The sequence below is a fragment of the Pinus tabuliformis genome, chromosome 7, assembly GCF_031772625.1.
Source record: "Pinus tabuliformis cultivar Carrire ecotype Pingquan chromosome 7, CPIR1, whole genome shotgun sequence".
NCBI classification, from domain to species: Eukaryota; Viridiplantae; Streptophyta; class Pinopsida; order Pinales; family Pinaceae; genus Pinus; species Pinus tabuliformis.
The window spans coordinates 567,861,518-567,886,289 of NC_142293.1; the positions used below are offsets into that span (position 1 = coordinate 567,861,518).

Genomic DNA, 24,772 nt, shown 5'->3' on the forward strand with positions numbered 1-24,772 from the left:
CAAATGCCAAATTTTAAAATTTTAAAATAATTATGCCACCGTAAAAAGAAGAAACTTGTTGCTACAAACCCTACGAATCTCAGATCTCTCTCTCAGAGTTATCTAGGAAGCTTTGATACCATGTAAATCTCCTAATACCAGCCCAGATTTATTTTCTCATGGCAATTAATTATTCCCAACAATTTATTTAATTAACCAAATAAATTCTGAATTACTAAAAAATAAAACCATTGGCATTTTAACCTCTAGAAATATATGAAGTGGAAAATAGAAAACAAAAATAGGAGAGATCAATCACACATTACCATAAATAAACACCCACAACAATTCTTCATCATTCATTAATCTAGAAAGTCAGGGTTTTCGACCCAAAGAGAATTGCAAGGAAAAATACATTTACTAGAACCTATAACTCGGCCCCAACTAGATGAATTTGACGCAACGAATTCGGCCTCCGAATGAACTTGGCTTGGAGAATTTTGGCGCGACAATTTGCCAGCAAATCGACCCTAATCCTTCCCTTCAAGTTGCTATTGGACCTAAGGAAATTCAGCCCTCGCATATCAGCTTCTCCAATCAAATCGACCTCACTCTCTTCAGTGACTCAGCCCTACACTTTCTAGCAACTCGACCTCCTGGATATGCCCTCGAATCCTCCTATAGTCTTCCTTCTTTGTGCTTCAATCTATTAAGCCACTCACACTAAAGAAAATCGCTTTCTCTTAGTGTGTCTCCTCTCTTCTTTTTATAATCTTCATTAAGCCCAGATCCATAACCATAATCTCCCTTCTAGAAGATATAGGAGATCAACAATTGAGATCATTTCTAAGTGACTTAAATAATTAAATTATTTTTTCTTAGAAAATTACTTAATAATCCACAATAATTGATTGACTTTAATTATTGTACTTTTCCTAAGTTGCACTTAAGAAAGAAGACATAAATCATTTCCTCCACCAAGCAAGTGTTGGCATTATGATTCAGATTTGGCACTATAACACAGGTGTTGTCCTTGATGGCAACTCACACAGATAACAGATCACAATTCAGGCTCACAGAATGAAGAAAGAAAAGTATATGCAGGTTCCCCATTGACCAAGCTGCGTGTACACGCGGGTTTGCAGACAAAAATGCGCATATAGCGTACACACGCACTTTCACGGACGGAAAGGCGCGTACATGTTGGAAAACTTAGTTTTGGTCTGTGGTATTTGGTCCATGGTATTTTGATCCATGGTATTGGTCCAAGGTATCTTGTCCGAAGTGTTGACCCCAGGTATTTGGTCCAAAGTATTGATTCTAAGTGGTTTTGGACCATGGTATTAAGTAAGGCCTAAGACTATAAAAGGAGGAGAAGATCATTAGGCAAAGGCACTCAAGCATTGAATATCTAACGAAGAGCAAGATCTAGAATACAGGTCATTGGGTTATGGTGCACAGCTGGATCTGAATCAAGGATGAACCTAAGCGCTTGATGAAGGATAAGTTCTATTAATGGGTCAAGATCTTAAGGCTTGAAGTGAAGTATCTTTGTGTGGCTTTGATCTTTTATCTAAATAATTGGCGCATCTGTAAATATGATGATCTAGGTATAACTGATGTCTGAATTTGTAAAGGTTAAATCATCATTTACAATACGCGGGTTCACTATAGCAAAGGCGCGTATACACGCTGGTTCGGCATTTCAAAACAGCGTATATGCAAGTTTTCCTTGATAAAATTGCGTATGCACGCAGGTTAGACACATTGAAGTAGCGTATACCTCATAAAATATGCTTTAGCTACTTCTGTTTGCTGTTGCAGTGTTCTGGGTTCTGGCTTGGGTTCTAGTTACTGTTATTGTATTCTGGTTACAATATTCTAAGAAGTGATTGTTTGATTCAGTTTTGGTTGGTGCAAAGGAAATTGGTTGATGCAGATATATTTGATGTTTGATTGATGTTATTGATGGATCCAGTCTGAAAATTTATGAAACGTGGTCCCTGGAAGAAAAGAGAAGGTTGTAGCCTTCTGTAGGCCAGCACCTACGTACTAGTAAACACATCAGCTAGTACAAGAGTTAGGGGGTTGTAGCTCCCTTCCAGGAGAAGCTGGAGAACGAGAGAAGGTTGTAGCCTTCTGCAGGTAGAACCCTATGTATTGGTATAAGACTGTACCAGTACAAAATTTGTAAAAAGAATTTTCTTATTAAAAGGAAGATAGAGACGATTGCAACAGGTGGTTTTCACCCACATTGGGTTTCCACCTTATATCTTGTGTTCATGTGTGTGATTATCTGTTCTGTTTTTACTGCTCTGGTTAATGTTTATATGGCTGTGATACACAGATTAAAGATCAACATATGAAAAATTAACTAAATTATAAGTTTACAGGGTATACACTAGTTTCCTTACATACAGTTGCGTATACACGCAAGTTTTATTAACTGAAGTAGCGTATATGAATCTGAATATGAAAATGAAATATTATTGACTTGCTAATACTGATTTACCCCCCCCCCCAAGTATTATTTCCAACAATTGGTATCAGAGCAGGTCCTTCAGAAGAAGCTTGATCGCTTGAAGGAAGATCTATCATCATGAGTAACTACGAAAGAGAGGGATCCATTAGACCACCAATCTTTGATGGGAGCAACTTCGTTTATTAGAAGGTAAGAACCACAGCATAGCTTCAATCTCTTGGAACAGATGTTTGGGAAATCGTGGAAGGAGGATATACATTTCCATCAGCAATTCCTACAGATATGGCAGGTAAAAAGCAATATGAAACCAATGCCAAGGCTGTCAATACATTATTGGGGAGTCTGTCACAATCAGAATTTGTCAAGGTTATGCAGCTCAAAACCGCCAAAGAAATATGGGACAAGATCGTTCTAAGCTATGAAAGAGACAATCAAGTAAAACGTGCAAAACTACAATCTCTCAGAATTCAATATGAAACTCTCAAAATGCACAATGATAAATGTATAGCTAATTACTTCGTACGTATAGATGAGATTGTTAATTGCATGAAAAACTTGGGTGAAGAGATAAAAGAAATTACTTTAGTTGAAAAAGTTTTAAGATCCTTGTCTACTAAGTTTGAATCAAAAGTTTCTGCCATAGAAGAAAAGCAGGATTTTCAAAGTATTACTATGACACAGCTGCACGGAATCTTAACTGCTTTCAAAATGAGAAAAGGAGGTCCATCGAATATGAGAGAAGCCGCATTTAAAACTTCAGGAAGAGGAGCTCAATGAATCAGGACATATTTCAGATGGAGAGGAAGAAGCAAACTTTGTCAAGAACCTTCAACGGGATTCTAGAAGATTCAAAGGTAAACTACCTTTCAAATGTTTTGCTTGTGGAAGAGTCGGTCATTATGCGGCCAAATGTCCTCATAAAGAAAAGCTTGATAAAGGTAAGGAATCAACAAAATGGAATAGAAAACAGAATGTAAGTAAGAAGAACTACTATACGCATGAAGATAGCGATGGTTTATCAAATAGTGATGAAGATGAAAATAGTAATGACTATAGACTTCTTATGGCTTTTGAAGATGATGATTTCTTAGATGCTTTAAATGAAGATGACCTTTATGAAGAAATCTCTAAACTCAAAATCTGTTTAGAAGAAAAGAATATGATTATAGATACTCTGACATTCCAACTTGTTGAAAGAGAAAAACACAATGAAAAACTAGAATGTGAAATTGTGGGTCTAAGAAAAGATATTGAGAAAACAAAAGCTCTCAATCTCAGATTTGCTAAAGGATCAGAAACTTTAGATGAAATTATCAAAGTGCAGCACTCTCCTCTGATAAAGACAAGTCTTGGATATACTGAAGAAGCATCTCAAGCACAAAAGCCGTCAACCTCCACTAAAAGCTATCTTGATGCAGCAAAGAGAAGTGAACAGTTTGACAATCGTCAGCAAAGGCATAAAGCAGATCACCAGGTAAATCGGGTTCAATCTACTTCAAGGATGAACAGAAGCTACAACCAACCTCAGGTAAATCATACTCAATCTGTTTCAAGAATAAATCACCAGGTCAGTAGATTCGATAATCGCAGGAACTTCTTTAATGGCCAATGTTTTTCATGTCATAACTTTGGACACAAAGCCGCTCAATGTGTTGCTTACAAGACCATTATGACTAGAGAAGAACGAAATCAAAGGAATGTGATTGGAATCATGAAAAAGGACCTACAATAACTTTTCTCATCTTGAAAATGAAATAGAATGCTCTGTCTGTAACAACTTCGGTCATGAAGATTCTGAATGCAGGAGTAAATTTCAACAAACATCTCAGAAGGAGCAAACTTCATTGGGTCCCAAAACATGGAGAAAGAAAGAACCGCAAACAAAAAGATGTGGTATAGCCTTGTATGCAGAAGGACAAGAAAATCAGTGGTACATTGACAGTGGATGCTCGAAACACATGACAGGCGATAAAGAAAAACTTCAGTGATATAACGCCCTGGAAAAGGAAAAGAAGGTCTCATTTGGAAATGACACTCCTGCTGTCATAAAAGGTAAAGGTTTTGTTCTCTTAAAAGAAAAGGTTAAAGTTGGGAATGTTATGTATGTTGATGGTCTAAAGCATAACCTATTGAGTGTCAATGAAATGTGTGATCAAGGAAATGAAGTAGTATTTCGATCAAATGGATGTGTTGTTCGTGAGCTTGATACAGGAGAAACCGTGATCAAAGGCATAAGAACTCCAAATAATTTATACATACTCAAGGGAGGACAACAACAGTGCTATCTAAGCAAAAATGATGAACACTGGCTATGGCACAGAAGATTGGGGCATCTAAGCTTCCCTCAAATAAGGAAAGCATGCAAATTCCAGGTTGTTCATGATCTTCCTGATATCAGCATTCCAGAAAATACAATATGCAAATCATGTCAATTTGGTAAGAAAACCAGAGCACATTTCCCAAAGAAGGAAGGATCAGCTAGTAAGCCTCTTGAACTTGTTCATACTGATTTATGTGGTCCATCAAGGAAAAATTCACCTCGTGGAGAAGAATACTTTATATTGTTCATTGACGATTTTTCCAGAATGTGTTGGATAGGACTTCTAAAGCATAAAGATGAAGCATTTGAAAAGTTCAAAGCCTTAAAAGCTTTGGTTGAAAATGAATCAGATTGCAAAATCAAATGCCTCAGATGTGATCGAAGGAGGGGAATTTACCTCGGATGAATTATTCGACTTTCGTGAAGAACATGGAATAAAAAGAGAATTCTCCACCGCAAGGACTCCTCAGCAAAATGGAGTGGTAGAAAGGATGAACAGAACTGTTCAACAAATGGCTCGTGCCATGCTAGATGAGTCTGGAACTCCTGCAACCTTCTGGGGTGAAGCTGCATTTGCTGCCGTCACTATTCTCAACAAAACAAACATTCAGGTAAACAGCACTCAAACTCCACATGAACTTTGGTATGGTAAGACTCCTACTGTAAAATACTTCAAAGTTTTTGGAAGCAAATGTTACATCAAAAGGACTGATGAAAAACTTGGCAAGTTTGAACCCAAAGTAGATGAAGGCATTCTCCTTGGTTACTCTTCCCGAAGTAAAGGATATAAGTGTTATAATAAAAGACTTGGGAAAATTATTGAAAGTATTGATGTTGTGGTTGATGAAGCAGGCAAAAATCCAAAGCAGGTAAAAACCGAAGATTGTGGAGAAGATGAGGATTATCCTTCCACATCAAATCAGACTAATTCTGAAGAAGAAGAAACCAATGAAGCACCAGAAGAACAGATAATGGCAGAAGAAAAGACTCCATCCAGGTATGTTCAGAAAAATCATCCAGAGACTCAGAAAGAGGCAGGTGTGCAGACAAGAAGAACTATTACAGAAGCTTCAAGCTATCTAGAATTGCTTTCCTCCATTGAACCTCAAAATGTAAATGAAGCATGTAAAGATGAATGTTGGGTCAAGGCCATGAATGAAGAACTTGAGCAAATTGAAAAGAATAATACTTGGGAATTAGTTCCTAGACTTCATGATAAGAATATCATAGGAACCAAATGGATATTCAAAAACAAGCTGAATGAAAATGCTGAAGTTATCATAAACAAGGCCAGACTTGTTTGTAAAGGAAATGCTCAACAAGAAGGTATAGATTTTGAAGAAACTTTTGCACCTGTTGCTAGACTTGAAGCCATAAGAATTTTCCTTGCTCTTTCTAGCTTTCAGAAATTCAAAGTATACCAAATGGATGTAAAATCTGCCTTTCTTAATGGAGACTTAGAAGAAGAAGTATATATTGAGCAACCAGACGGATTCATCCTTGGAAATGATCCAAAACTTGTATGTCGACTCAGAAAGGCTCTTTATGGTCTAAAACAAGCTCCAAGGCCTGGTATTACTGTCTTGACAAATACCTCCATCAACAAGGCTTTTCAAAAGGATCAGCTGATAGCAATCTATATACAAAGATTGATAATGATAAATTGCTAATACTTGTAGTGTATGTTGATGATATCATTTTTGGTAGCAATGAAGAAGCCATGAGTCAAAACTTTGCTTTGGTAATGCAGCAAGAATTTGAAATGTCCTTGCTTGGTGAGCTCACATATTTTCTCGGCCTACAAGTTCAACAAAATAAAGATGGTATTTTTCTATCACAAACCAAGTATCTCAAGCAGACCTTGAAAAAATACGGCATGGAAGAATCTAAACCAATATGTATCCCCATGGTAACAGGATGCAGTCTCAGTTCAAATGATGAATCAGCAACAGTACATCAACCAACCTACAAATCCATGATTGGCAGTTTGCTTTATCTAATAGGTACCCGACCAAACATCATGCATGCAATGGGAATAGTTGGAAGATTCCAAGCAAATCCAAAGGAATCACACCTTCAAGCAATCAAAAGGATCTTCAAATATCTTCAAGGACCTCAGAATTTCAGTTTATGGTATCCTAGGGATACAGATCTTACACTTCATGCATATACAGATGCAGATTGGGCAAGAAGTGTGGATGACAGAAAAAGCAATAGTGGTGGTGCATTATCTATGGGTTCCAGATTAGTGTCTTGATTCAGCAAGAAACAAAGTTCAATTGCATTATCTACCGTTGAAGCAGAATATGTCGTTGCTGCATCTTGCTGCACACAACTCCTTTGGATGATGCAAACATTGCAAGACATTCAGATCACATGTACTCCACCCATCTCCATTCTATGTGATAATACAAGTGCAATCAGTATTTCAAAGAATCCAGTCATGCATTCCAAGACAAAGCACATACCCATCAAATATCACTTTCTACGTGAACAAGTGCTTGAACAAAAGGTCAAATTGGAGTATGTTCCCTCCAAAGAACAGGTTGTTGATATATTCACCAAACCACTGCCCAAAGAGACATTTCAATATCTCAGACAAAAGTTGGGAGTAGTTGATGCATCATCTTGTTGTTAAAACTTATCTATTTCAGAGAAAAGTGGTTGTACATGAATTTCATGAAGCATATCCGCGTACATACACCAGTTGTTGTGGATACAGTCGTGTATTGGTTTGAAGAAAAACAGTGAATTGAAGGAGTCTGATATGGGTCTGATAGTGATCATCTGGCACAGATTCAGGGGGAGCATATACTTATAGTAATGCATTGTTGGCATTATCTTAGAAGGTCTTGGTACAAATTCACAGTTTTTTGTGATTCAGGTGGAACAGGTTCAGGGGGAGATCATAGTTGCTAATCTGGATGGTGATTGACAGATGCTGTTGACGATAGTTGCTGATAACTATCATAGTCTTGTTTTAGATATTTGGTCTCTATGTCATGTATATCTTTTATTGACAAGGTCATGAAATGACCTATTTTGTTTCCCCACTATGCATGGGATGGATGATGTAATGTTCTTGTTCTGACATGTATAAACATTTGGAATATACCCACTTGGTTGGGTGGATGAGTCAAACTTGGTATATCCCCACTTGGTTGGGAGATGGATGTATGTTTGAGTCATTAGTGATAGGAAGGTCATTTATGATGTATGTATAGAATCATCCTTTTGCAGACCTTGCTTATATTCAGGGGGAGCATGAACAGCACACTTCAACATATCAGAGAATTCAGCATGCATTCAGGGGGAGCATAACCCTTTGCCCTTGATGACAAAGGGGGAGAGTGACTTGGGGTTGCCATCAAGTCCAAAGGGGGATATTGTTGGCATTATGATTCAGATTTGGCACTATGACACAGGTGTTGTCTTTGATGGCAACTCACACAGATGACAGATCACAATTCAGGCTCACAGAATGAAGAAAGAGAAGTATACGCACGTTCCCTATTGACCAAGCCGCGTGTACACGCGGGTTTGCAGACAAAAAGGCACGTATAGTGTACACATGCACTTTCACGGAAAGAAAGGCGCATACATGTTGGAAAACTTAGTTTTGGTCCGTGGTATTTGGTCCATGGTATTTTGATCCATGGTATTGGTCCAAGGTATCTTGTCCGAAATGTTGACCCCAGGTATTTGGTTCAAGGTATTGATTCTAAGTGGTTTTGGACCCTGGTATTGAGTAAGGCCTAAGACTATAAAAGGAGGAGAAGATCATTAGGCAAAGGCACTCAAGCATTGAATATCTAACGAAGAGCAAGATCTAGAATATAAGTCATTGGGTTATGGTGCACAACTAGATTTGCATCAAGGATGAACCTGAGCGCTTGATGAAGCATAAGTTCTATTAATGGGTCAAGATCTTAAGGCTTGAAGTGAAGTATCTTTGTGTGGCTTTGATCTTTTATCTGAATAATTGGTGCATCTGTAAACATGACGATCTGGGTATAACTGATGTCTGAATAGTTGTAAAGGTTAAATCATCATTTACAGATCTGTACGCAGATTCACTATAGCAAAGGCGCATATACACGTTTGTTCGACATTTCAAAACAGCGTATACACAGGTTTTCCTTGATAAAAGAACGTATGCACACAGGTTGGACACATTGAAGTAGCGTATACCTCATAAAATATGCTTTAGCTACTTCTGTTTGTTGTTGCAGTGTTCTGGGTTCTGGTTACTGCTACTGTATTCTGGTTACAGTATTCTAAGAAGTGATTGTTTGATTCAGTTTTGGTTGGTGCAAAGGAAATTGGTTGATACAAATATATTTGATGTTTGATTGATGTTATTGATGGATCCAGTCAGAAAATTTATGAAACGTGGTCCCTGGAAGAAAAAAGAAGGTTGTAGCCTTCTGTAGGCTAGCACCTACGTACTAGTAAACACATCAACTAGTACAAGAGTTAGGGGGTTGTAGCTCCCTTCCAGGAGAAGCTGGAGAATGAGAGAAGGTTGTAGCCTTTTGTAGGTAGAAGCCTGCGTACTGGGATAAGACTGCACCAATACAAAATTTGTAAAAAGAAGTTTCTTATTAAAAGGAAGATAGAGACGATCGCAGCAAGTGCTAATCACCACATTGGGTTTCCACCTTATATCTTGTGTTCATGTGTGTGATTATCTGTTCTGTTTTTACTGCTTCTGGTTATTGTTTATATGGTTTTGATGCACAGATTAAAGATCAACATATGAAGAATTAACTAAATTATAAGTTTACAGGGTATACGCTAGTTGCCTTACATACAGTTGTGTATACACGCAAGTTTCATTAACTAAAGTAGCGTATATGAATCTGAATATGAAAATGAAATATTATTGACTTGCTAGTACTGATTCACCCCCCCCTCTCAGTATTATTTCCAACAGCAAGCACCTAAAGAGGCAATAAATCATTCTCTAAATGCCAAGACACCAAGCCTATGCAAAAAACCTTCCGAAGCTACTATAAGCTTTAACCAGTATGAAAGAAAAGCAGGACTGAATTTGATTGGACACAGTAAACATGGAATCATATCTCTATCATACAATTCATTTCTTTACAAGGTTTTAGGCTTTATAACGAGCATCATCGGAGAAGTTGATGATGTCTTAAGTTTTAACCGGCTCAGATATTGTTGTTTCCAACGTATTGTGCTTGGTGCACTTGCAGCTGCATCAACATTTATGTCTTTGGGTTGTTGTCTCAATGGCCTAAGCAGACTGCTACAGCCCCTTTAGCTGCTACTGTAAGAGGTTAGGACTACACTCCTTGTGTCTCAAAACTTTGAACCAAATATTCATGTGAGTTATGAATAATGACTATGTGTTGACCATTGTTATTTTTATTCTGGTGTCAACTATATTATGCCATTTACTGAAGTGAGATTTACCAATGTTGTGAAAATTGCGATCGGGATTAAATCGGCGCGGGGAACAAATCGGAAAAAATCAGAAAAATCGGGAAAAAAATCCAGGAAAAAATCGTTTGGTACAAAAATATTCTTTTTTTTTCATTTTTTTTAATATCTAAACCATCTACAACATAAAATAAATACATTGACACATAAATATGATAAAAAAACTAATATATAAGATGTTTAATATCATTTCTAGCGCTAAAATCACACATAACATTGAATCATGTCCTGAATAGTAAGTCCTGACTCCTGAGTCCCAACTCAACCTCAAAATATCAACAAAAAATATGATAATGTATCTCATCATGTCATAATGTCATATACAATAAAATGAAAGTCTAATCCTATTGATTTCCTCTGCCCCTCTTGCGAGAAAATGCCACAACTTTCCCTTTCCCTCTAGATGTATGCTGGTGCCTGTGCTGGTGGAGATGCCATTGGAATCTGATGTGCTCTAGACGCTGAAGAACTAGTAGGAGCTATAGGAGGTAGACCACGTCCTCTACTGGTGGCAGGGGTAGCCCGGGCAGGTAGTGTCACCTGGAAACATTACAATCTCCCAATCCTGAAATCCTGAAAAACTGATAAGTCTGCTGGATTTTAAATGAAATCTAAAATTCTACTTTCTCCATATGAAATCCAATGAGGCTGGAACCACTCTCAAACATCCTGAGTCATTTCATGGTAATGTTAAAAATTTAAGTAAAAGTGACATTCTCCTTAATCTTCATTTTCATCTTCATTTTGATGAAAATGAAGATGAAAATGAAGATTAAGGAGAATGTCACTTTTACTTTAAGAATTTAACATTACCATGAATAGCATATCCATACTAGGGCCTAGACTTGATCATTAAGCTGTCCCATTCAAAAATTATTTGTTTCTTTCAAAGAAAATTGCATGAAAAAACCCAAAAAAAACGTTATAAAACTATGCTGTCGTGACCCCCGGCGATTTTTTAAGTTTTTATCGTAATTTTTTCAGTAAAAATCGGCAAAAAAAATACCGTCGATTTTTTCGTATAAAAATCGCGATTTTCACAACACTGAGATTTACCCTTGAGGAACATTCTTTCAGTTTTAGAGTTTATGAAGAAAAAGAGCACAATGATGGAGAAAACATATTTAATTTAATTTCCACCTTCCATGACTTCAGACAAGATTACAAGTAAAAATGGAAAACAACTTTCAATCCCCAATGCCTGAAATTTTAAGAGGGAACCATACCAGGTCCATTTTCCTCACTGTAATCAAAAAGTAGTTGTAGACCAAGACAGATGCCTAAGAAGGGACGATCGTTTTTTATATACTCGCGCAAGGCTTCAGCCATCCTGAAAGCCATCAGATCAAAATATATAAGAAACTCAATATAAGATTGACCAAAAAACTATAAATAACAGTGATAACGAATGAACCTCAACAACAAAACTTTGAATTTTTTTTTAAGCTGTCATTCTATACCTATATAAAAGTATCTTCAAATTGCAAAAAGACGGCCCTGAATAAGAAAATTTTGAAAAAAAAAACATTATGTCCATACCCAGTTTTATTTAGCATGTCCATTGCAGAGGCAAAAGCCCCAACTCCAGGAAAGACAAGGCATTTTGCTTTGAGGATATCTTCTGGTTCATTTACCTGAAAAACACAGGAAATTCTTCTGAACAACAACAATTAAGAATAAACAATATATATACATCTGGTAAAGTCTGTTAGCTACATGTTAATGCTATGTAAATGGGAAGCAAATAGGAAAGAACTAAATAGATGCAATAAATATGAAAAGGAACCATCAAAACCCCTAAGCAGGACAACTTTCACAGTTAAACTGTATTACCGCCTGAATTTGCATGTCACATTTCACATTTTTCAGGGGCGTTCTTCCCACGCCAAGCACAGAAGATCCTTGCAGTTCAGTGGCAGTTACAGATTGCAAGCAAAATTTGGAGAACATGCACCTTGTTCCATTTTGCCCAAGTACCACTCATCATCCAGGGCAAGAACAGAGGCATATATGGGTGTTGTTGGTTTCGTGGAGGCTATTCTGGAACATATTCACCATGAGGTTCCATTTGGACACCTTTGACATAAATATGGAGGCATGGTTACCAGTTGCATCCTTGATGAAGTGCCTTGTTTTCCTAGGTTGAAAATGGGGCTCGAGACCACATGGATGGATGGTATAAGCAAGAAGGGAACCTTAGAAGATGAACACCCTACCACAGGAAGTGCCCAAGGCGTGACTTTTAGCAATGTAGGGGTCAAACAAGACCCAATGCTGTAAACAGCCTACCTTGCAGTAAGCTTGGAGCATGACACGTGGCAAAGAAAGAGATTACAAGATAAATACATTGGGGAAGGCCCAAATCATGACATGTGGCAATGAAAAAGACCAAACGAGGAATGTCCTCTTTAGAAAGATGCCATGTGGTGCTAGAAACATTGTATGGTCAAAAGGGGATAGCTTGATGAAAAGCACTCCATTCCAATGGTGAAAAGGGCCTCTTGGTTCCTTCATAATGTATTTTCCCTCTAAATGAAGATACACTCTTCAAGAAGGCATCTAAAGCATCTTAAAGAGTCTTTATGGGACATTACACATCATTTGGGGCAACTAGTTCACATATTTCGAGGAGCATCCTCACGAAGTAGGGACATGTCAATTTGTAATTAAATCAAACCCTAAAAGCTACTTTAAGAGGAGCACCCTAGCTCTAGGGTTTCAAGCTCACTTTTACTATTATTTTATTGATTAGGGTTTGGTTTGAAAGGTATAAACAGGGGCGATTTGAGAATTTCATTTGCCAGAGGCACAGTTGGAAGATAAGAAATCCAAAAACATAGTTGAATATCATTAGGACAGGAGGAAGGAAAAGTTCCAGTTCAGGTTGACGTCTTTTCTCTCCTTTTCATGGGTTGATTTGATGGCTGAAAATTACTCTTACAAATTGTTGTTATAATCTTTCATGAAGGGCAATTTTGCTCCAATAAAAGGTTGTTAGGGTAGAGGTTTCAGTGTTTCACCCTCCCTATCTCTTGCCGCAATCATTATTTATTTATGGGGATACTTCTGTTGTTATTTATGCATATTGACAGGCCCTGGATGTCTGTTGTTTGTTCATGGTTGCCCATTATTACTTGATTGGTCTGTAAGTGCAGTCAGGTGCATCTTTGGAAGGGTCCACATTTAATTTTCTACATATTCAAAACGATCCATGAAGTTAGTTAGATAACTACGTATTTTCATCATGTTCAAACATAAGTTGCAGGAAATGCACAACTATGGGGGCCATAACATGTACGAAAACGTCCTATGCATCCAATTGGAAGTCCTCACCTCTTCTCGTCAAGCTAAAAGACAACAACGTTCAGGAGAAAACACAAGTACAGATCAGGCGGAAGCAACGTCAGTTGACTCTTCCTCTTGTGAATGACAAAATTTTATAAAACAGTTCTCCTCTGTGGCCAATTTTGCAGGCTATATAGTTGCAATTATGCTAGTAGGATGTATGTATCAAGCAGTCAGTGTTTAGATGATGTTGAACTTCTCAGTCTGTCTTCTTCTGATGAAGAATCTGATCTCAGAACATATTGTAAATTTCCTGGTTTTTAGATGCGTTCCGGGCGCAGATTTTATGAAAATCTCTAATCATCAGTGTTAAAAAAACATGTATGAAAACAGACAAAACACATAAACAGATTTGGTATGACTCTGAAGCACATTTTGAATGGCTGAAACACATTTCACATGTTGAAAATGCATTCCATACAACCTGAAACACATTTCACAACCATACCATGGTCTGTACAGTGCATTTCCTAATTGTTGTGTGCAAATTTTGACAAGGTTTGAACCATCAGGACCCAACAAAATGACATCAAATACTAATTAAAGGTTAATTAAACCTTAAGACTTTTTAGAGCCTACAAGAACATAATTTTTTTATAAAGAGGATTTCCCTATCATTTTTTCCTCACACAGATTGAGCAAAGGCAATTTCAGCAAGGAAATTTTTAGTCTTTTATGTAGCTTGAGCAAGGGTGATACCAGCAAGAGGAAGTTAAATCTTTTAGGCTGCTACAGCAAACATTAAAAGGTGTTTTAGCCTTTAGGCAACTACCGCCATCATTTCCTATGTTCTCAAGTCAGCAGCAGGAAATTTGGTGTTTTGAGCAACTACAGCTAGCAGTTTCTGGTGTTTTCGGCATTTTCAAAAACCATTTCTTGTGTGTCTAAGTGAGCCGCAAGCTTTCTTGATAATTATTTAGTGTTTTCGTAGGCTTTCTGCTTCCATTATTCATATTATTTATCGCAGATATTTTCTTTTCTTTTTTCTTTTTCTTTCTTTCTTTCTTTGAAGTAGCAACAGCTTCCAACCAAGTTACTTCACTTACTCCAAATCCTAAGCATAACAAGAGGAAGGAGTAATCCATATTATTTATTGCAGATCTTTTTTTGTATTTTTTTTTTGTCAGGAAGCCATTGCAGATAGTAGCAATGGCTTCCAACCAAGCTATTTCTCTTCTTCCAAATCATAAACACAACAAGAGGAATGAGTACTATCCTCTTTGGAGACATGTCAAGAACGTTGTATGAATTTCTGGTGGTCTTTAATGGAAATGGCAATGCAATCTCTATCGTCAACCATAACGGCTCTTACACAAAAGTAAAGGCACATTTTGCAAAAATTGGAAAAGGGTGTTGATAGTAGCCCAAAAACAAGTGATGCGCCACAGAAGAAGAAGTATGAGACTGAGCAGAAAGAGATTGATAGGATTTAAATATATATATATATATATATATATACAGCTTGCTAATGCTATTCCTCAGGCTTCTAATATCAAACAGGAGATTGTGCATGAAGCAAGGAAGAGGAACGCAGTTCAACAACAACAACCTTAAAAAAACTCAAAATGTTCATCTTCTTCACTTCAAGACAGCAGAATAGCTAAAATGGTGAATGTTGAAGTGAGAGAAGACCTAAGACAAGAGTGGCAAGGTAATTTATGCTTGTGGCATTCCTTTAAATATGGTGCAGTCTCCTTGTTGGCAAGATATGGTGAAAGCAATTAACACAGCTCCTCAAGCGTTCAAGGGGCCTAACTATGAAAATCTCTGAACCATTACTCAAAAAGTGGGAGCAGTTTGTTCAGGATATTTTAGCATCTATTCATGCTTCATGTAGTACCTCCAAGGTTACCATTGTCTTGAATGAACAGAACAATACTAGGCATAGGCCATTGATCAATATCATTGTCACTTCACCCAAAATAAGTAACGTTTCTGAAGGCTGATCACTGCTCAGGTGAGCTAAAGGATGCTAAATTCATTGTTGATATTTTAATCAACGCAATTGAACAAATAGATCCTGCTAAGCTGGTGCAAGTTATCAAGAATAATGCCTTAGTTTGCAAGGTTGCAGGTTTGCTTGTTGAGAGCAAGTATGATCACAATTTTTGGATTCCTTGCATTGTCTATACGTAAACCTAATTTTAGGAGAGAATGATACTCAAGTTCCATGGATTAATGAACTCAGAAGGGAAGCTAAGGACATAATCAAATTCATCACCAACCACCACCAATCCCAAGCAATATTTTGAGAATATACTCCAAATATGAGTAGTTGAAAATTGCTAAGACAAGATATGCCTCAAAATTGATCATGTTGAGCCACCTTGTTGAGGTTAAGCAGCCATTAGTTTCCATGGTGGTGAATCAATTTTGTGTTGAGTGGAGACAAGCAAATTCAGAGCCAGGAACTATCGTGCGCTCATTGTGTCTCAATGAGGAGCGGTTAAGCAAGATAGATTTCTTGCTCAGGTTCACATCACCTGCATTTCAGCTTCTACAAAATGTCGACACAAACAAACATTTCTTGGGAGAGGATTAAAATGGCATCAATACAATGGTTAAGAAAACTACATAAATCATTTCATAGGAGTCTCCTCAAGTTTTGTTTCTCAATGATCATTTTGTTGATTCAATGAAAAAAATCAATGTTCAAAGGTGGAACCAATTCAACACTCCATTGCAAATTTTAGCACATATCTTGAACATGATATTTTATCATGAAGACCTCATTGCTCAAAGCAATGGCAAGAGAAAGGCACCACATAAAGAAAGGGAGGTGATGGGTGGAGTGAAAACAACCCTTATGAGATTATTTCCAACTCAGCTACACAGGAATGTGAAAGAAGAATTTGCTAATTTTATTGTTGGTTTGGATGGTTATTCATACATATCAGCATTGGATGAGAGAAGCACCTTAAGTATGGTTAGATGGTGGTTTTTTCATGAAGCAAATGGTGTACATTTACAAACCTTTGACATTTGTATTCTTTCACAAGTGGCAAGTTTCTCATCAACGAAAAGGAATTGGACTAAGTATGGTTTTATTTATCGAGTGAAGCACAGCAAGTCAAATTCGCAAAAGGCTGAGGATCTTGTTTATGTGCACTCTTACCTTTGCCTTGTATCTCGTACAAGTCCAAAATATAATAGTGGGCCTTCTAGAGATTGGGATCTGAATCAAGAATCCTCTAACTTGGACATCTCTCTTACCACAGTAAATCTTGAGGAACCTATTACCCACCATTTTGTGGATGATATCCCTAGGAGAAATTTTTTCTCCAAGATGGTCCTCAAAGAGCAGCCCCTTGCGGCCACCAACTAGCTCGTTGTGCCACTCCTCCGCCACTTGAGCCAGCCATGTGGTCCCTCACCAATCTATCATGATCGTATGTTTGAAAGTGGGTCACTCCCCCTCCGCTCATTATAACCCCATTCATCATTTCTCCCTCCTTGGTCCACATTCCTCCACTGGGTCCACATAGGGTTAGCCTCCCCTTCCCCTTGCCCACACCTTAGGTCGGGCCTAGAACGATGACCCAGAGATTGATGCAGCTAAAAAGAAAAGTAAAAGCATAATTGGTCACATTCAACAGGAAAATGTACCACAAAATGCAAAAAATGGTCGGGACAAACACATTTAGCACATGGGAAAAGCCAATGCATGAACTCTACCCCATTCTCATGGCCATCACCCTAGTTCCTATAAGCCCTAGATGAGCCTCTTTTATCATTCAAGAACCCATGATTGTCCCAACCCCTGATGAGCAATGAACCGCCCCACCTCAAAGGGGGTATCCATTGATATACTTTACATATCATGTTGTTACACCTTGAGCCCCGAGCAATTAACCAAAGAAAAATCATAAAAGGCAAAAGGCATATGAAGAAGGGCAAAAAAAATCAAGGCCAGGGTAACTCATGTACCACGATTGTTCCCTCCTGTACATTAGATACTCAAGTGTGGGCTTCCCCTTTATTAGCTACCCTTGTACCTTGGCATGTGACCTAGGATTGCCCCCTCCATCCCCTACTTTGTTCCATCACTTTATCACATGCCACCACCATTTGAAGGATGTACCTTGGACATATCATCCCCTTTAAAAGTAGAAACCACCCAATAGGGCACTTGGTTAACCCCCCTTGGAGCTTGGAGACATTAGCACATGCCAAAGCCCACTATGGAAGAGCATGCCATTATGAAGTGCCCACCTGTTATCCATGGTTTGTAAGCTCTTTAACTCAATTTCTTTAAATGACTTGTTGTACTGGAAGGCAAGGGGACGCATTGGATCTTATGCAAGATTGCAGATGGTCTCCATTTTGGGTTTGGTTTCCCCATACAGGGTCCTAACTCTCCAGAGGACTACATTCGCACATGTAGGGTGTGTGTAGTGAGCCATGGGCATCCACAATAGTAGACAGCATTCCATGGATCCCCATAGATGTTCAAAGATTGCTCAAGTTTCATCTATTGGACGAGGAAGATGCACCTGGTTCACCATGCCCAGTCGGCCCCATAGTTGTATCATGCACTTGGCAGATGACCCAGGACCTGTATGATGATGTGGCATCACTTACACCATCATCCGAGCCCTTGCAGATGGTCTACAAGCATCTTCGATCTATTTGGAGACCCATGAGGACACTTGTGTGCCCCCACACCCATTGGGAGCACCACAAGTTTATTATTTGGAGAACAAGGGGCCAACCCCTTGTCCACTACTTTTGGGAGTCCTATTTCTCATTATGGCACCTATGGACTTCATCAGGCCTCTTAGAAGGCCCAACGACATGTATTATTGATCATTCGACCTCTTGAGAGGCTTATTCTTTTGTTTATGAGCTAGTTTGGTGGGCTTGTCACCAAAAGTTAGTTATTTTGCACATTATTTTATTCTAAGGTCTAATGTAGGCCTAAATAGCTAAATCGAAATCATTAGTAGTGTATAAATACAAGTGATGTGGATTCATTTTAGCATCATCACTTGGATTGGACTTGTGTCTCTCTTGAGAGTTTCGCTATCCTTCTTGGAGGACGAATTTTGGAGCATGGAATGAATCTTAATGTTTGGATTATTTTCTCTTGTCTTGGAGCTTCTTGATTGGCAAATTCTTGATGGTTGGATATACTCTTAATACATGTAAGTGCAATTTAATGTTATTTTTTTCTACTTTTGTCACATACATTGTTGTTGGAATTTCGCTATACTAGGGCCAATTTACTACATCCATTTATGTGAAAGTTGTGGAAATTCGATTTCTAGATAGTTATGCTTCATCTATGGGCCATGTATTATGAATGAATGTCCCTAGAGATGCTTCTTCATTGAAATTCATCTTGATAAGCCATCAATTTTACAAAACGAAGTATAAAGTTCTTGAAGTTGCTTTTGTTGCTGCCCTAATGCTATGCGATGTTGTCCTTGAGGCCTCCTTAACATAGAAAATTCAATGTCCATAGTCATAATTACTCTTGACTCCAAATCTCCCCAAAGGATTAGGCACTGTTCCACCATAAGGTGATCACCTTAAACCTTATTTCTTCTCCTCCCTCTTATTTTATAGGCCTAACCCATTAGGTCACCTAGGGCATCAATTATCTCACAATCTAGCCATCCAAATACTTCAACTTTTGGTCCACAACTGCGTTGAAGTTTGCCCTAGAGGCCCTCTAGATTTCAAGCAAATCCGACGATGGGATCTCAAGATATTGCAAGCCCTATCTCGGGGACCGTTCTTTGCCCTAGGTTTCCCTTGGCTAGAAACCTCACTGGGATCATTGCATTACCTTTCATTGAAAATTCCTCCCTTGATCCCCTTCTCCTCCTTGATTAGGTCAAGCACATCATTGGTTGTTCAACCCCATTCCCTTGACCTAACCTCAGGTCCGCTTGGTCCCATGTGGTCCCACAACTTATTGAAGCCAATTTCACAAAGACCACTTGGAAGCCAAGTTTCTTACAAGGATTTTAGGAGCTAAGAATCTTCTTGACAAGTCATATACTCAAACCCTAGCCCCTAGAATTCCCTTAAGCCCTTCCTAGAGAGCCTTTCATCTTGCTTTCAATGCAAGCAAGCCTTATATCTAAGCCTCTCTTGTGAATAGGATTTTAGGATCACCTCTCATCCTATCATTGATCCATTCAATTTCGTGATCCTTATTATAACGGGTCTCCTCCCATCGGTGAAAGTCCGTAAAGAGTAGGGAGCCTTAGCCAAGGTGACAGTGGGCTATTGCTCCATTGTTTCCCTTGACCTAGTGATAGCCCTTCAAGGATCCCCTTTTAGGACCCCTACTAGTTTGAGCAGTAACATAACCTAGAAGTGCAATTTGAAATATTTCTTGCACTCCACATTCCACCCTTAAACATGCATCTTGTTCAATTTTCATGATTTAAGACGAAGATGAAGATGGTAACTATTAGGCCTTACCAGCTTTGCTCATGTTTTATTTCTATGTTCAATATTTGTAGTATTGTACCCTCATATACAAAGGCCGAATTTAATGTATAAACTCAATTATAAAGGTTGAATTTGGATATTACTTCATAAATTATGTAACCATCTATCAGAAATAATATCAAGATGGGTTTTCTAGTAGACTATGATGTGCCACTTGTCATTTATGCTTGTCATTTAAATATTCTTCCTCAGTTATTCATAATGAGTCCTTTATAAGTTTCAATATAATGGGTTATTTCTAAAATAGAACTTCAACTAACTTGAACGAAATTGCTAACCCATCCTCAAATGTCAAGTGCTATAACCTGTGGCAGAGCATCATGACCGGTAGCATCGCCCTTTTGCTTTAATCATTTTTGGCTTAAACAAGGTTAAGCATCATCTCCCTTGATTGGTCGTACTTCAAGTTCCAATTAGCATCAAAAAAATTATTGTCCATCATTGCATCATTAATGAACGTGCATCCACATGAGTCATGTCCACTCATGTGGAAAAAGTTAGGTTCTCCTAAGCTAGTTGCATCAACAATCACCCTTCATGCCTATGATGGTCATCCTACTTCCTTCCCAACCTAAAAAGATTGTACAAAATGTTCTCATAAAAGATGGACATTCCCACTACTACAGAAATCCTCACCAAATTCCACCATCCACTTTATTTGAAGAAACATCACAAAACAATGACTTTCCATGGCTTCCCCCTTCTGCGAAAAAAGAACTAGCCTAAAGTGAGAGGAAGTATCAATGTGATTCCATTGGGAAATCTTCCCAAGTGTCACTAGTGCTACACTTTATTGAAGGACTAAATCCGTCAAGCACCTAAACTCATTCTAAGGATGTTCCCAAGACAAAGTGGATTATGTAGAAGCTCAAGGCATCATTGGTGCAACCTCCAATGCCATTACTATAATATACTCATTAAAAGCTCAACATGTCCCTTCCATGAATTGAACCTAGGTAGGGAGGAAAACGTCCTTCTCTGAATTGCCCAAGATAGACCCAATTGACAAGACACGATAAAAAATTGTAAGAGAACTAATTAAAAATTGTTATTGTGCTAGTCTTCAATAAGTCATCTAAGTCCTATCTGAGATAGATAGATAAAGAGTATAAAATGCAAGTATAACTGCATCCTATACAAATCTCTCGGATAAACTAACATCTGATCCATCATATTGCATGCCTTGACTGAGAGCATCAAGCATGCTCAACAACAAACCTCCCATTTGACAAAAACACCCATAGTCAATGCCATTTGACATTCACAAACAATCCTTACTAATGAAAAATTTAGATGGTCCTAGCTCATTAATCTATGGATCAACCATTTACCATAGCTATCATTAGTTATTCTTCTAATCAATAAATTTAAAAGTAATTATCATTTTAATCAATGCTTTGAATAATTATTTAACATATCTTTTATGATTTTAGAATTTTGTGTGGAGCTTTTAGAATTTTTATAAATTCACATTACTACACAAGCAAAGCTAGTAAAAGCTTGCAATCAAGAATTATAAGGTTGACTAAAGCTCATGATGATGTATCTATGAAAACAAGTCACCTCTGATAAGAATCCTTGCACTAACAAGTCAGCTCTCAATTCTCCCTTGCAACTAATTAGTTGACTTACTCAACCTTAAGTTTTACATTACTTACTCTAGCTCTCCCCCTTGATGTAAAAATTGCCTCAATCTACAGTTGGTCTTTAATTGGTCAAGCTTGTCTCCTTCATCTTCATTTAGTTCACTTTAACAAAATGTCCATTGCTCCACTTGGACATCTGCATCAAAAATATCAATTGCCATTCATTGAAGTCCATATAAAAGGATCACCATCCACCAAAATTCATGGGTAAACAATTGTTGTAACCACCAGTCAAATAGGAAATTCCTTCTCACATACGGTTCATCAATTCTCTTGGACATGAAATATTTTGCAAACCATCTTGGCTCATTTAGAGCTCTAATATTGCAATATCTCCAAATCCCCCCCCTTAGAAACAAAGAGTTCTAATATCCAAAAACATGCCACCTGTTATCACTCAGAAATTACCCTAGTTGTGGGGAGAAAAACTGAGGAAACCTTCAAACCACTTTTGGATTGAAAGTTGGCCCTTCAATCTAGAGAGTGATCTCTCTATCTGCTACTCAAGGTCACTATAGTAGCATGTCACTAATACGCTTAGTGGCCAGATTTGGAAAATGAGGAACTTAGTTTGGAAAAAAGGAAATGAGACCATTGGGCATGGAGTCTCAGACAGGATTTAAACAAAGGCAAGATAGATCATGATTTCTTTGACGGGTTAACAAATAAGATATGGGAGAAGACTACAAAAATAAACATCAGAAACAGAGCACTGTGAATTTTGCAATGATATTTAAGTTAAAAAAACAAATAACTATTCAAATAACATGAATTTGAGCATTCAACATGAATTCTAATCCATCTAGTCTTTATCCAAATAGTGAATATTAATGATCAAATGAGTGGCTAAGGAGAAAATAAACACAATAGAAAAACAGACAGGAAACCATTCACACATGAATCTCTTAAACTGCTCATAGCAAAATATATTGATCCCCAAAGTTTATAGCAAACACAAAAGGCTTTTCTATTTCCCAAAAAATTATGAACCATTGCTCCTCTTTCATGATCTACTTTATAGAGCATTTACAAAACTGTAACCATGTCTTTAGTAAACTCTAATTACAAAAAATCTTAAATATCAAAAAGATTATCAAGATCCAAAAGAACTAGATCTAAAAACCTCCTCATCTATCTTTACTTTGTTGTTTGAAATTATCAAGGAGATGGTAAGATCTCATCCCCAAGTCGAATTGATGAGGTGGCTCATCAACCGTTGTTTATGAGCTTTTCCTAGCAAATTCCTGAAAAATAGCGTCCAAATATGCCTTCGTATCTCCCAAACCGTGATGGTTGTGTAAAAACTAAAAGAGGTTTTTGTTAATAGGTTCGTTCTCGACAAAAACCTCTTTTGGTTTTCAAATTTTCGTTTCCATCTGTTCGGAAATAGTGCCTGAAGTTACTGCCTTTTACAGGAAAAAAACAGTCCTAAAAACCAGAGTTTTGTCAAGTGAAAACAAAACATGCTTTGGCACCTTTGCCCTTTGACAGTTGAGTTTGTGTCATATAGGATCTTTGTTATAACATTTGTTTGAATCGATGCTTGGCATTTCATTACTCAAGCAAGCTTCCTTTACTTGAAAAAAACCTTTGCACCCCTTTCCAATGAAAACCAGTGTATAAATTCTCGTGAATGGTCTCACTTTTTTCAGTTTTGATGATGCTAGTTTTGAAGTTATTTTCTAATTTTCTGAATATTTGCCTTATATGTCAGGCCAGGCAGTAACTCCATTAGGCAGAAAATTGATTCGTGTATTATTCCATCAGGTAGGTCTTTGTTATATACAATAGGGAGTGACTGTTCAGTTCATCTCCTGATGACTGTTCACATTCCTAATTTAATTATTTACATAAGTTCACCCAATCATGAGGATTAGGTGTCAACATTCCCCCCTTAATCTGAAGGGATGTTGGTGAGTCCAAGCATCGTTCTGAATCTTTCAAGCTTTTCTCTTCCAAGCGCTTTGGTGAAGATGTCTGCAATTTGCTCATTTGTGGAACAATGACAGAGAAGGATTGTTTTGGCCTCAACATGATGTCGAATCAAATGATATTTAGTATTGATGTGCTTCGTTCGATCATGGAACTTTGGGTTCTTGGCCAACTTTATTATTGAGGTATTGTCAATCATGAGTGGAGTTGATTGTACTTGTTTTACCTGCAAATCTTCAAGAATTTTCCTGAGCCACACAATTTCTTTTGTTGCTTCAGCTGCTGCCACATATTCTGCTTCTGTTGTGGAATCTGCTGGAACTGATTGTTTGCATGATCTCCAGGAGACAGCTCCTGATCCAAGACTCATAGCATATCCTGAAGTAGATACCCCAGTTTCTTTGTCTCCATCAAAGTCTGAATCAGAGTATCCGATCAAGCTGAAGTCATCCACCTGTGTGTACTTGATTCCAAAATCTTGAGTTCCCTTCAAGTACTTTAGAACTCTTTTTGCAACAGACCAATGTCCCTCACAAGGCTTTTGCATAAACCTGGAGAGGATTCCAACAGCAAATGAAATGTCTGGTCTGGTAGTAGTTAGGTAGTTGAGACTTCCTACAAGCTGTCTATACTTTGTTGCATCCTCAAATTCTTTTCCTTCAATAGATGTGAGCTTTAAGTTTTGTTCCATTGGAGTAGTGAGAGGATTGCACTCTGTCATGCCAAACCTATTCAACAAATCTCCAATGTATTTCTTTTGAGAAAGAAATATGGACTTTGGATGTTGGGTTACTTCAATGCCAAGATAGTAATGAACATAGCCCAAATCAGTCATTTCAAAACTTTTCCCCAATTCCTTCTTTATGGATGCAATGTAGCTTGCATTGTTCCCTGTCATTAAAAGATCATCTACATATACCACAAGATATACAACTGTTTTGCCAACTTTCTTGACAAATAAAGTTGCATCATTAAGATCAAAATGATTGAAATTGAGTTTCAGAAGATGCTCAGTTAGTTTTTCATACCAGGCTCGCAGTGCTTGTTTGAGGCCATACAAGGACTTCACAAGTTTGCATACTTTATGTTCATGTCCTTTCACAGCAAATCCTTCAAGCTGGGACATAAAAACATTTT

The 24,772-nt window shown here is 37.8% G+C and overlaps 1 protein-coding gene across 1 annotated transcript in view; it reads right to left on the reverse strand.

Annotated features, from left to right (window-relative positions):
• AT-HF (HIS HF) overlaps positions 1-24,772 on the reverse strand; it is a 350,337-nt gene that overhangs the window by 250,527 nt on the left and 75,038 nt on the right. The window contains exons 2-3 of the mRNA XM_089458515.1: positions 11,787-11,881; positions 11,474-11,577 (exon numbers count right to left, since the gene is read on the reverse strand). Of these exons, the coding sequence (XP_089314641.1) occupies positions 11,474-11,577; positions 11,787-11,881 (199 nt within the window). The remainder of the gene's footprint in view (positions 1-11,473; positions 11,578-11,786; positions 11,882-24,772) is intronic.